At 35.5% G+C, this 14045-nt stretch overlaps 1 protein-coding gene across 3 annotated transcripts in view; it reads right to left on the bottom strand.

Moving 5' to 3' along the window:
- LOC136033562 (uncharacterized) overlaps positions 1 to 14045 on the bottom strand; it is a 78675-nt gene that overhangs the window by 40923 nt on the left and 23707 nt on the right. For 2 of the 3 annotated variants that reach the window (XM_065714319.1, XM_065714317.1), the window contains 2 exons: positions 11693 to 11761; positions 3246 to 3365 (listed from right to left, as the gene is read on the bottom strand). The exons of the other annotated variant lie outside the window; for it this stretch is intronic. In XM_065714319.1, coding sequence (XP_065570391.1) covers positions 3246 to 3365; positions 11693 to 11749 — 177 coding nt within the window. In that variant the 5' untranslated portion in view covers positions 11750 to 11761. The remainder of the gene's footprint in view (positions 1 to 3245; positions 3366 to 11692; positions 11762 to 14045) is intronic. 3 annotated transcript variants of the gene reach the window in all.

The following is a 14045-nucleotide window of genomic DNA, read 5'->3' as shown; positions in this document are numbered from 1 at the left end:
AAATAAAAAGACTAGCTCTCAATTTCTGCCGTATTGAGCACTCTTTGAAGTTTCTGCGACGATGAGGTGGAGGTTGAGACTCGGAATAAATTCTACTCATTTTAGGGTTTAATGTTACTTTTACCTTTCACAATAGCAGCGCATACCAGAAATATTTCCAGAAATCAAGAGTGATTAACTACCAATCTCGAATTTCTTACTTCAACCGCTTTTATGGTAAATATTAACTCTTTTATCGCATTGTGTCCAAATCAAGTCACAAATGATGCTTTCTTTCTTAATTCTAACCGCAAAACTTAGAAATGACATGAACTTGGTTTGAAAAGCTTGTAATCAACACTAATTTGTTCTCCACTAGTGTCTACCAATACTATGTCATTATGTTAGACAGGTCGTTCTAGCATTGGGAGGGAAGAAAACCCTCTAGGGGTAATCCTGCATATCTAAAGTAAATTCGAATAAACCAAACATTTCGGAAAAGCCACTTTAAGGGTGGTGAATCTCTTTAAATGATTGTAAAAATAAATACAATATAAAAATAATAAAAACCCAGCAAAAAAGGAAACTAGCATTAAAACAAAAAATCCTTCCAAGGATGGTTCGACAGATAATCTGTAAGCTCGGAAAAACTATCTGCAGCATCATGAGGACCCGACAAGCTATATCTCTCCTGTAGTCTACCTTTCCTAGTCCAGGGAATAACCCAAACAAGGAGCTTATTTGAAATAAGCCCTTCTGATGTCTATTTTACTTGATTGTATAAAAATCTCCCAGAAAGGAACCAGTTATAGAACATATGTAAGAGAAACAGCATTATATACTTTCACAAGGTGGCGTTTACCAAGATTCAGCTGTGACCCGATTGTACCAGCATACGTATTACGGATCTTACGTTCGGTTCAGGCAATAAGTAATTTCCGAGTTGACTTTAGGGATTTACCAATAGGTAAATCAAGGTACACAAGTTCCTTCAGTGGTACAACATCAGAAACACCTAGATTTACTCTACCAGGGGTTCAGAAGAGTTAAAATTAAATAACAGCACTTGAGACTTGGCCACATTGAAAGAAAGACCAATCATTATACTTCTTAGCCATCTTCCTAAAACTTATTTCCAAACTAAACACAGCCGTACTTAGGTTGAGAACATCATCCGCATAATATAAAAAAAAACACTCTGTTCTTTCTGTTCTGTTCTGAAGTTCTGTTCCTTCTGGGGTGTAATCAGTAACAGCTCATTCCGTAACAAATGATTGAAAAGCAGGGTGAATCTTACACTTCCAAAGTTTTTTCGACCACCTTTCTAATAAAAACCTTACATATTAACAATGGGCAACTTGAATACCTCACAGCCCGTGGCCTGAGGACTCGAAGAGGAGTTGTCAAACACTGAGGATTGTTTATTTTGCCTTTGGACTATTTTGAACAAAATGGCTACCTCAAAATTTTGGTCAAATGTGCTTAAGGAAAAAATAGTGCGGCAAATGGCTTTTTGCCCTCCAATCACTTTTGAATTCTAAATAGGGCATTTCAAATCTTAATTTGCTACCGAATGAGCACCCTCCAAAGTTTACACGACCTCTCCTTCGATGTAGAGTACCTCCAAGAAAAAATACATGAATGCTAATACATTAAACCCTTACGACTCTTTATTATAGGCAACGCTATACGATTGTAACTAATTTAAATAGGGGTGTTAAACTTTCAATTTCCTTTATAATGAACATCCGGAATCCAACATCCGGAATCACCAAGAACGAACCCCACTTTTCACATTTTGTACATTTTTTTTTTCCATTATAAAACTGCCACACTAAATATTGCCCAAACTTCCTGAAATTATTTATTCGATACCAGTATATTTGCTACTATCAATTTAAGTCTATTAGTCTAATATTCATCAATGGTCTCTTCTTCAAATCCAGTCCTGTCATATGCATAGAACACCAATCTCCCAGGCTATTTTTCACTTCTAGGTATTTATTTGCTTCTCTGTAAAAGGTAATAACACCGAAGTCTTTCAGGAACTTGAGAGCAGGTAATTCCAACTTAATTTGCGTTAAAAATTCCTCTAAAAAAACGTTTTAGACGATATAATTTTATAATTTTATATAATTAGACGAATAATTTTACTATTTTGAAGAGTGGCACTACCTTATATACATCAATTGGCTAAAACAAATTCAATCTGGCAAACCATTTAGTTTTTAGTAAAGTTAATAACAGAATCAAGTTTAAATAATAAATAAACACAACAAATAAATGAATACAGAATATCATCAGTGATTTTTTCAAACAACTCCTTATCATTTCACAAATAACAGTTTCGAGCGTAAATAGAATTAACATGGGGCGAATGGACAAAAACGGTTTTAATTTTGATGTCTTTGACATTATTTATTATCAGTCTATTCAAGACTTTGAAAGGTAATAATAATTACTGATACTTGCTTCCTGCATTAAAGCTAATGATTAATCGGAAACTAATAATTAAATTAATGTCAAAATTAATGAATGTTGAATATAATTAACTAACTTTAAATTTAATGTTAACTTTAAGTTAAAAATGAAGCTAAAATTAATTGATGTTAAAACTGATATTAAAATTAAGGACTAATCAGAAATTACTGATTAATACAATAATTAAAAATTCGAACGTTTTGATGTAGTTTCACTCAAGTAGTTTCAAGATAGCAGTTTATTGGTGAACTAATCCAACTCAAATTTATTTTACTAAACAATATTTTGTCGACATAGCGAGGCCTAGGTAACGGCTTTAAAAAAAAACATCACCGACATATAATAACAGCTATTTTTTTAAAGGGAAAACATTATTTTTAAAATAGTGTTCACCCATCGTAATAATTAAGAAAAGCCCTAAAAAATTTCAAAATGATTTTAAACAGACCAGATATAGCGAAAAAAAATGGCAGATATTTTAGATCGATTCCACACCCCGTCCTCAGAGCCAAAAACGGAAATGACAAAAAAAAATAAAATACGGAAACTAAAAAACATAAGAGTTAAAATACGATTAAAACAGATAGATCAAAACTCCCCAAAAGTTAATAATTCTCTACCTTACAAAGTATGGCTTGGCACAAATAAACCAAATGTCATTTTTAATGTGAGACAGTTTAACATTTTCTGGTTTTCAGTCTATATTTTGAAGTGGTCAGTTTTCTACGTTTCCATTGATTTTTCACCTAAATTTAAAATCAGATTTTCATTGCCTTTCCACTTACTTTCAAGTCTTTTACATACACAGTTCCATCCTTTACTTTTACGCTGAGATGCTTTCGAGAGACCAGAAAAGAATTGCAAGCCATATCAGTAGTCCTGAGTCTACCAAGAATGTATACTTTCTGAAAAAAAACAAAAAAACAATTAGAATACAAGATAAATAAAATGTATCCCTATATTTCTAAATTAAGCATGAACGACGCATGATGATAGATCTGGGTTTTGGGTAAACAAGATTTTAACGAAACTATTCACGCGCCATAGCTGGAGGGAATCAAGGAGGATATAGCCTCCTGGGAAAATCATCACTCCACCCTTAATAATCTTCAAAAAAAAGGACGCAAAGCTAGATTCTGACCAAAGCCAGAAGATTTGGCCCCACCACCCTAATTGGCCGTTTACCCAAACTCCTTGGAGAAATACATGGCTACGCCTGAGGTCATATACAAGTATATTTTTTTAATTAAATAATGGTTTATTACAGAGGGGTATACAAGGGGCCAGGGTGGATCGCGGTCCCTCCAAGATTTTTCAGGTGCCTTCATTTGTTTTTTTTTCTATTTTTTTCCTACCCTTTTTAAATACCTTCCCCAGATTTCTCCAGGTACCCATTTAGAGCTGGGTCGACTCTGGCTAAGCTTACAGAGTCACGCCACTGACCCCCGTCCCAAACTGAAGAATTGGGTACACTGGGATTCGAACCCGCGTCCTCTCAGACAAGGGATATCGAATCCAGCGCACCAACCCCCCAGCCCCCCATTGCACTTCCTGGCTGAAGGGCCAAGAAACGGAGATCAGCACCGCCGGTACGGACTGTAAAGTCTAATGCCGATTCCTTTACCTTTACCTTTTTAAATAGACTTGTCAATTTGGTCAATTATTGGCGCCCTAGTCAAATTAGCAATTTCAAGTCATTCCAACAGTAGGTCTGTTGAGAAACAATCAACATCTTACTTTCTAAGGGATTTCTTATCGTTTCTAAGCAGGGTTGCATCTTGACTTTATGAACTGAGACATCTTTACAGTGACAAAAGTACTACAAGACGAAAGAAAAAATTTTACGCCACCAAAAAAGTTTCGCACGCATGGCGCTAAACTAGCAAAACAACAAAATTAAAAGAAATTAAAATAAAATATTTCAAAAAATTGCCTTTTTCTCGAAATTTAGTAAATTTAACGAAAAGCACCATTGTCTCAGGACATACTCATAGGTGACAGTTTTCGAAAAAAAATTATTATCAACTGTACAAAAGTACTACTAGTGGCATTACGCTTAGAAACAGAAACCCTCTTTGTAAGTGAGGTTTAGCAGTCTTATTGAAGCGTAACATGACTCATTAACATTTATGCAAATACACCATCTCATAATGCAGGCCAAATAATGTGCGTCTTCTAAGCTAATCACATCACTTTTTCATTTATCTTGGCATTTTTATTTCTTAATCAAATACGAAAACTTTTTTCAAATCAAACTAAAGAAAGACATTAAAACAAAGTCAAATATTACCAAAATATAGTAACTTTAGGTTTTTTTAATTGCCCATTGTTAAGAAAAGATCGTTACGAGCCTTTCAACTAAACATTTATTGTTTGAAGTAAATACGACTAATTAAACGGAAATAGCATGAAACATAAAATATGACGTTTCTCTTGTAAAAGCAATCTTAATTACATGGTTTGGAACAGAATTCAGGGGCCTGACTCAGTAAGCTCACTAGCACAGCCAGAGTCGATCCAGCTCTAAATGGGTACCTGAGGCTTGGACAATGCAGGGAAGGTAAATAGAAAAAATGTATAGGCCCAGCAGATCTTTGAATCTATTCAAGGAAAAAGAAGCGGCGTAATTCAAAAGACAGGAGATTCACACACACAATCTAAACAGTGTTTCTGTCTTGTGAACGACTAAGGAGATCAAGTTGGAACCGTCAAAGAGTGTTTGTAGGAGGGCAAGTGGCATTAATATTAGTGAAAAATGTTGTTACCATCAATATATTGGTTCGTCCCAATAAGAACCAACAAGTTTTTTTTTCTAGACAATTTGAAAAACATAATCTGTAAGCTATTGGTTAAGAGATACCTGATATGTAGAGAAAAATTGTTGGTTCTTAGAAGGAACTCTAAGAGCCATTCGTCAGGTAATGTCAGTGTTTGGATGGATGCCAACTGGGTATTCTTGTATTATTCAGAACACACTTGTGAAGTGAAGTTAGGTTAATCATAATGAAATATACCAAAATATAATGAAAATATAATACTTTAGTTTATATATTAATATAGCTTCGGCTATTCAAATGCACATCAGGGGAATATGGGGTACAGTAACCTAACATATATATAACCAATTCTATATATAGAAAAAAATTACCACAAAAAAAACGGTGCCTTATGTTTCACCTCTCCATTGAGCTTGAAAATAATATTCACAAGTTTCAAGGTCAGGTGGATCCCTCTGCACAAAACAGATTTAAAAATAATTTTGGGTGAAATGGCTTATAAGTCGTTCCTGAAGTCGCGCCGGCGGACGCAATTATGCTCGGCGGCACCCCACCAATCGATCAGCGCTTGTTCTATTTTTAGCATACTTTCGCTTTATTTTCAACAACTAAACTGAGATCAGTTCTTATCGGAAATCCTTCTTTCTTCTAAGCAAGAGTTCTTGGGATTCAAAATTTCTTTTCAGTTTCATTACCATAACAAAACCCCGGGCAAAATAAGGATGAGCAGAAGTGTATATAAACAATATCATAAACAGTGCAGCGTTATCATAGATGTCAATATCATAGAAACTTTTAAAGGAGCCAGTCGCGTTCGAAATCGAAAGTTCTAGTGAGCTTTTTAAGAGTAAAAACCATTGTAGAACCAGCAGCTCTCTTCCCAACCCCACGAATTTTCCAAACACAACCAATCAAAATTTTGAGACAGCCATTTTGTTCAGCATAGTAGAACGGTCCAGAAACTATGTCTCTAGGGATATTGGCCATGTCAGCACCCTAGAGTTATGCAATTTGCCCGTTATGTTTTAAAAGTAAATCAAACGGCAGTGTGTGTGTTCTGGTTGCCAATAAGACATATCAGCAATATCACAAGAACAACTGGCGGTATGAAGTTGAAACTTTCAGGACTACTATTAATGCGACTTCTGCTCTGTAACTAAATCAAACTGAAACAGTGTAAGTGTATCCAGGTTGTCAATGAGATGGATTCAATTTTTTGGGAATGGTATTACGCTTTTTTTAGGTCATCATGAAGAGGTATAAACTAAATTAAACAGTACTATTTGTGTCCATATTTTCAAAAGAGTACATGTTGTTGAAAGTTATTAATTTTTTTTTCCAACATGCATGTAGCAAGACAAACTATGGATTATCGTAGAATATAACCGAAAAGTTATTAAAAAATATTTTTTTCTTTTTCCATGAAAAAGACTATGTCAATAAGAAACGAACAAAAATTAATTCAAAAAACTTTTTCAACAAAATAAGTTTTCCAAGCAGAAGTAAAGAGCTCCATTAAACCAAAAATGAGCAGAAATAAAGTCAAATAATCTTTCAAGCGTAAAACTACCACCGATCACCATCAATAAATCAATAAAACCCAAAAGAACAGAAATTACCATTAATAACAGAGTCAAACTCAAAACCAGAAGAAATTAACATGAGTAGGGGTGACAACTCCTATGTCTTCTCAAGACCAGAACATAATTTACACTTTAAAGAAAAAAGAATGTGGATTGAAGGTTTAATATACATAAACTGATATTTATTCGTTAAAGTCTTAATAATTCTTGATTTATTGAAGTTAAAAAGTGAAAACACTAAAAACTGTATTTCGTTTTCAGCAAAGTACAAATTATGTTCTGGTCAAACAGTTCGTGGTAACGAACTGTAGTAAGGAGCGACCCGGCTCAATAGAAACCAAAAGTCTAAAAAATGGAATTTTGGTACCAATAGCTACATCAAAAGAATCGCATTTTAATGCTGATTTTAAATATATAAGTCTTACCCATCAAAAGTTACGAGCCTGAGAAAATTTGCGTTATTTTAGAAAATAGGGGGAAACACCCCCTAAAGTCATAGAATCTTAACGAAAATCACACCATCAGATTCAGCGTATCAGAGAACCCTACTGTAGAAGTTTCAAGCTCCTATCTACAAAAATGTGGAATTTTATATTTTTTGCCAGAAGGCAGATCACGGATGCGTGTTTATTTGTATTTTTTGTTTTTTTGCTTTGTTTTTTTTCCAGGGGTGATCGTATCGACTCAGTTGTCCTAGAATGTTGCGAGAGGGCTCATTCTAAAGGAAATGAAAAGTTCTAGTGCCCTTTTTAAGTGACCCAAAAAACTGGAGGGCACCTAGGCCCCCTCCCACGCTAATTATTTTCCCAAATTCAACGAATCAAAATTCTGAGATAGCCATTTTATTCAGCGTAGTCGAAAAACCTTATAACTATGTCTTTGGGGACGACTTACTCCCCCACAGTCCCCGTGGGAGGGGGTTACAAGTTCAAAACTTTGACCAGTGCTTACATATAGTAATGGTTATTGGGAAGTGTACAGGCGTTTTCAAAAGGATTTTTTGGTTGGAGGCAGGGGTTGAGAAGAGGGGGATATGCTGGGGAACTTTTCATCGAGGAATTTGTCATGGGGGAAGAAAATTTCCATGAAGGGAGCGCAGGATTTACTAGCATTACTTAAAAAAAATAAAAAGTTTTTTTTTCAGCTGGAAGTAAGCAGCAGCATTAAAACTTAAAACGAACAGAAATTATTACCCATATGAGGGGCTCACCTCCTCCTAATACCTCGCTCTTTACGAGCGAGTTCTAGTTGCCTTTTAATGAACCGAAAATCGGAGGGCAACTAGGCTTCCTCTCCCGCTCTTTTTTCCTCAAAATCTTTCGATCAAAATTATGAGAAAGCCATTTAGCCAAAAAAAATAAATATACAAATTTCGTTTTAATTATTCCTCTGCGGAGAGCCAAAATCAAAACATGCATCGATTCAAAAACGTTCAGAAATTAAATAAAAAAACAAGTTTTTTAAATGAAAGTAAGGAGCGACATTAAAACTTAAAACGAACAGAAATTACTCCATATATGAAAGGGGCTTTTTCTTCTCAACGCCCCGCTCTTTACACTAAAGTTTTTTACTGTTTTAAAATGTAGAGTTAAGAGAAAGAGTCAAACTTTAGCGTAAAGAGCGGGTTTTTTACTGTTTTAAAATGTAGAGTTAAGAGAAAGAGTCAAACTTTAGCGTAAAGAGCGGGGGGTTGAGAAGGAAAAGCCCCTTTCATATACGGAGTAATTTCTGTTCGTTTTAAGTTTTAATGTCGCTCCTTACTTTCATTTAAAAAACTTGTTTTTTTTATTTAATTTCTTCAGAAGGCATGGGGGGTTGTCATGCTAGTTTCTTCTCATTTTGAGTTTGACCCGGTTACTTATGCTAAATTTCTGTTCTTTTTGGGTTTCCTTTACTTATTGGAGGTGATTTGTGGCAGTTTTACGCTGGGAATACTATATTATGCTCATTTTTGGTTTAATAGAGCTCTTTACTTTTCTTTGAAACTTATTTCGTGAACTTTTTTTAATTAATGACAGTAAGAATCACAACGAGTCCCAGGAGAAAACAAATCCTATAAAATGGTCGATTCTTTGATGCATTAGCAGGAAACGAGAATTGAATTCACACCAGAATTTCTTAATTCAATTGAATTTGCTGATTTGAAACTTCATTACTTGAAACTCAAGAATAACGCTAATGCCTAGTTTGTGAATTAAGAAAACACAAGCCAGCCGTATGCCAGGGCATCTGGTTCTCTCTCTCTCTCTCTCTCTCTCTCTCTCTCTCTCTCTCTCTCTCTCTCTCTCTCTCTCTCTCTCTCTCTCTCTCTCTCTCTCTCTCTCTCTCTCCCTCTCTCTCTCTCTATATATATATATATATATATATATATATATATATATATATATATATATATATATATATATATCTATATATATAAAAATAAGTTGTCTGTCTGTCTGTCTGTGGATCAGGTGACGTCATGTTTCTGTGTTGACTGACGTCATGTTTTCGACTGACGAAATTACAGACCGGGACATCGGGACACAAATGACGGACACTCAAAGAGAAAGCGACCGGGACACAAGGAATGTTCGATTAGCAATCACCATCAACAAAGCACAGGGACACAAATGACGACCGGGACACAGGGAGTATAAATGACGACCAGGACATAAGTAAAAAAAAAACTAAAAAAACTAAAAAAAAAGGTAAAAACTACAAAAAAAACTAAAAAAAACAAAACTAAAAACTAATAAAAAAAACTAAAAAAGCTAAAAAACTAAAAAAACTAAAAAATAAAAAAAAATAAAAAAAGGAAAAAAAAAATGAAAAATAAAGGAGAAAAACAAAACTAAAAAAAATAAAAATAAAAAAAAACTAAAAAGAAAAAAGAAAAAAACTAAATAAAAGTAAAAACCAAAAAAAAAACTAAAAAGAAAAAAGGGGAAAAATACAAAAATTGATTTCATCATATACCATTTCAAAAACGAATGTATATACAGACCGGGACACCGGGATACAAATGACGACCGGGACACAGGGAATATAAATAACGACCGGGACACAGGGACACAACTACAACGGGGACGCCGGGGGGCACAGGGGAATATATAAATGACGACGGGGACACAGGGAATGTTCGATTAGCAATCACCATCAACAAAGCTCAAGGGCAATCATTAGAATCATGAGGTATAACTAAAAAAACTAAAAAAAGGTAAAAAACTAAAAAAAACACCAATTCAAAAACGAATGTATATACAGACCGGGACACCGGGACATAAATGACGACCGGGACACCGGGACACAAGGAATATAAATGACGCCCGGGACACTCAAAGAGAAATCTACCGGGACACAGGGACACAACTACAACGGGGACGCCGGGGGGCACAGGGGGATATATAAATGACGACGGCGACACAGGGAATGGTCCATTAGCAATCACCATCAACAAAGCTCAAGGGCAATCATTAGAATCATGAGGTATAGATCTGAATACGGATTGTTTTCCCATGGACCATTATATGTTGCATGTTCAAGAGTCGGTAAACCTGACAATCTATTTATATGCACAGACAATGGGACAGCAAAGAATGTTGTATATTTGCAAGTTTTACGTAGTTAAAAACATATGTATATATATCTATCTATATTCACAGGTGGGACATACGGACACAACTACAATGGCGCGTAACTAATATGGCGCGTAACGACTTACGCGCGCGGGGGGGCTTGGGGGGGCGAAGTGCCCCCACCAACTAGGTGTTGGGGTGGCGCGAAGCGCCACCCTAACAGCTAGTATATATATATATATATATATCTATATATATAAAAATAAGTTGTCTGTCTGTCTGTGGATCAGGTGACGTCATGTTTCTGTGTTGACTGACGTCATGAAATTAGTTGTCGTCATTTTTAACAACTAACTTAGTTGTCGACGACCAAGACAGAGGGAATATAAGTGACGACCGGGAACCTCAAAGAGAAATTACAGACTGGGACACCCGGACACAAATCACGACCGGGACACGGAATATAAATGACGACCGGGACACAGGGACACAACTACAACGGGGACGCCGGGGGCACAGGCGGGATATATAAATGACGACCGGGACACAGGGATTGTTCGAATAGAAATTACAGACCGGGACACCGGGACACAAATGACGACCGGGACACAGGGAATATAAATGACGAGCGGGACACTCAAAGAGAAATTACAAACTGGGACACCGGGACACAAATGACGACCGGGACACAGGGAATATAAATGACGACCGGGACACAGGGACACATCATTAGAATAATGAGGTATAGATCTGAATACGGATTGTTTTTCCCATGGACAATTATATGTTGCATGTTCAAGAGTCAGTAAACCTGACAATCTATTTATATGCACAGACAATGGGGCAGCGAAGAATGTTGTATATTCGCATGTTTTACGTAGTTAAAAACATATATTTATATCTATCTCTATTCACAGGTGGGACACAGGGACACAACTACAATGGCGCGTAACTAATATGGCGCGTAACGACTTACGCGCGCGGGGGGGCTTGGGGGGGGGGGCGCGAAGCGCCCCACCAATGTATATATATATATATATATATATATATATATATATATATATATATATATATATATATATATATATATATATATATATATATATATATATATATATATATATATATATATATATATGTATATATATATATATATATATTTATATGTATGTGTGTGTGCCTATACGTGCAGTCGATCTTTTGAGCTCACCCATTGTCAGCAAAAGAGGGGGAAAGGCAAAAAACCTCTAAATTTCATTAGAAATTAGAAAAATGAGAAACAACACAAAAACAGTAATAAAGAAAAAAAACTTACCCCAGGGCTGATTTCAAATGAGGCATTGTTAAAAAGTTGCCTCCGTAGAACGAGCATCTTCAAACTGAACTGAAAAATAAGCTGAAATGAAATACTTTAATGCATAACCAGATCCATTGGATCCATTAACCTTTCTAGTGTAGACATTATGGCGCATATACTTGCACATACAGTCAATTTCGGTGATTTTTCTCCTAACTCGTTAGGGAGGCCTCTCCCTTTAAGCGGATATTTAGACGGTAGAATTCTAAACAGGCTACTTTTTGCTATCTTGGAAGGGGTTTAGGTTGGGAACATTTAACTTTAAAAGATGAATCTACAGACTAAAGTACATCCTAGGAAGGTATTTTCAAGTACCTACCTCCACTCCTTCTCTCCTCTAGAGGACACTAACCTTTGATGACCTTTAACAATGTTTGTGTTATAAAAGTGAAACCGTGCAAAATAGATCTTATGCTTAAATGAACCACAAGAAAAGTATTCTCAGTCTCACAACTTTGTTCCATCCCAGTTTATGAGGTTTCAAAGATCTACAAAAGCAATTCCTAAATTTAGAAAAAAACATTGATTTGGCTTAAAATTCAACTCAAATAACAGCAATTACATTTCAAAAACTAAACCCAGAGAAAAAGAAACTGACATCTAAAAATTAAGGTATAATACTGCTTTGTCAAAATTCCAAAAGATACTTTGGCGAAATTCCAATTTTTCAAACTGTCAAGCAGGCAAAGTTCTAAGACTTAGAAATCAGAAGATGGTTAACATGGTAGCTTGACTATACTTTCCCGAAGTATGTTTTTGGCCCTGGATTCATTACTGAAAGTGTCAATTTCCTAACATAATCCCATGCCAAGATAGAGAAAAGCTCATCTGTGATTTTACCATTTGCCCGAAAGGTCGCCTCTTTTTCAAACTTCATCTGCTCCTTGACAAATCTTCTGAATTTCCCGATAAAATTGCTGCTGTATATGTTTTCTTTAATAAAAATATGAACATACTGCCAACATCATAATGCATTTAGGTGTAGCCTCTAACAAAAGCGAGAAAAACAAAAATTAATACTGCCTTAAATTTGGAAGGTATTTTAACACTAAAGTACAGTGTATATCCTGGAAATACCCGATAGTATCCGGGAGCCGCAATCAGGAGGGGGAGGGCAATAGCGTTCCCTTCAGTTAAAATTTGAAAAAATCCTTTTAGAGTTATTTCAATTAAAAAAAAAACATTTCAAAATAACCCCCCACCCACCCCGAATATTGTCAAAATAGTTTTTTGGTTCCTTCACAACAAAAAACTTCACTTCACCTTAGAGTCGAACCCAGGATTTTTTTCTAGGGGGAGGGGGGGTAAGAAATTCTTTTAACAAATCAAAAAAAATTATATTCATTTTTGTTACGTTTTTACGAGTCGGACGAACATTTTGGGGTAGGGATTCAAACCCCCAACCCACTACCTGGATACGGCTTTGCTTCCCCTACATGTTTATGAATTGCCGCCCTCAATAAGATCATTTCTCACACTGGTCTAATAAAGATGTCACTCGCCTGAGTTTATAATGAATCCCTCCAAAAATTCCAGTCAATAGCTGATATTGATACGCAACTTCAAAATGTTGATATTAAATCAAAATACAATTCAGATTGATAGAAGAGAGAAAGTTAAAGAGAAAGTTTACATTTGTGCAAAGAGAATCTGACAAAGAAGAAACAATCCACTTGCAACGTCATATACGAAAGCAGAAACAATCCTTTTGTAAAGTTTCACAGGAATACTTGATTTTGTGATTTCCTCTTGTAAAGAAGTCGTGCTAAAATTACAACTTATAATACATAAAACTTTTGAATGAAACTTTTAAATTATAAATAATAAAAAGGCGCCGCTAACTGTGTACCCCGTCCCCTTTCAGTCATAGTAACCAGAACTCGGAAGTGGAATTGTATCGGATCAAACTAGTCGACTTTTATATTTTTGCTGATTCCATATGTGTACATTCTTGAAGTTTGAAGTACCTATCAAAAGTTATTAGCATAAGGAAACTTGTAAAATTTGTTAAAGAAGATCGAAGGCCAGTATCAAATACGCGATTTTGATGAAAATTTCATCGTACCGTTTTCATATTTAATAACTCTTAAGCAGGAGCTTCACGTCCCTGTCTACGAAAGTTCAAGATTTCGTACTTTTGATACGAGTCCAATAAGTGCAGGCGGCAAAAAAAATCTTGCAAATCAGACAGTTTTAATAGTGAACCGGCCCTAGGAAAAAGGTATTTTAGCATCAAGGCTAGGTTCTCTTTATTTTATGAGAGAAAAATTGTATTTTGCAATCAGACCCAACCCCACGTGGCAAAGAAAAC

This window comes from Artemia franciscana, chromosome 12 (assembly GCF_032884065.1).
Source record: "Artemia franciscana chromosome 12, ASM3288406v1, whole genome shotgun sequence".
Lineage (NCBI taxonomy): Eukaryota > Metazoa > Arthropoda > Branchiopoda > Anostraca > Artemiidae > Artemia > Artemia franciscana.
The sequence above is the reverse complement of the archived record's forward strand: the minus strand, read 5'-3'. Positions and strand labels throughout refer to the sequence as shown.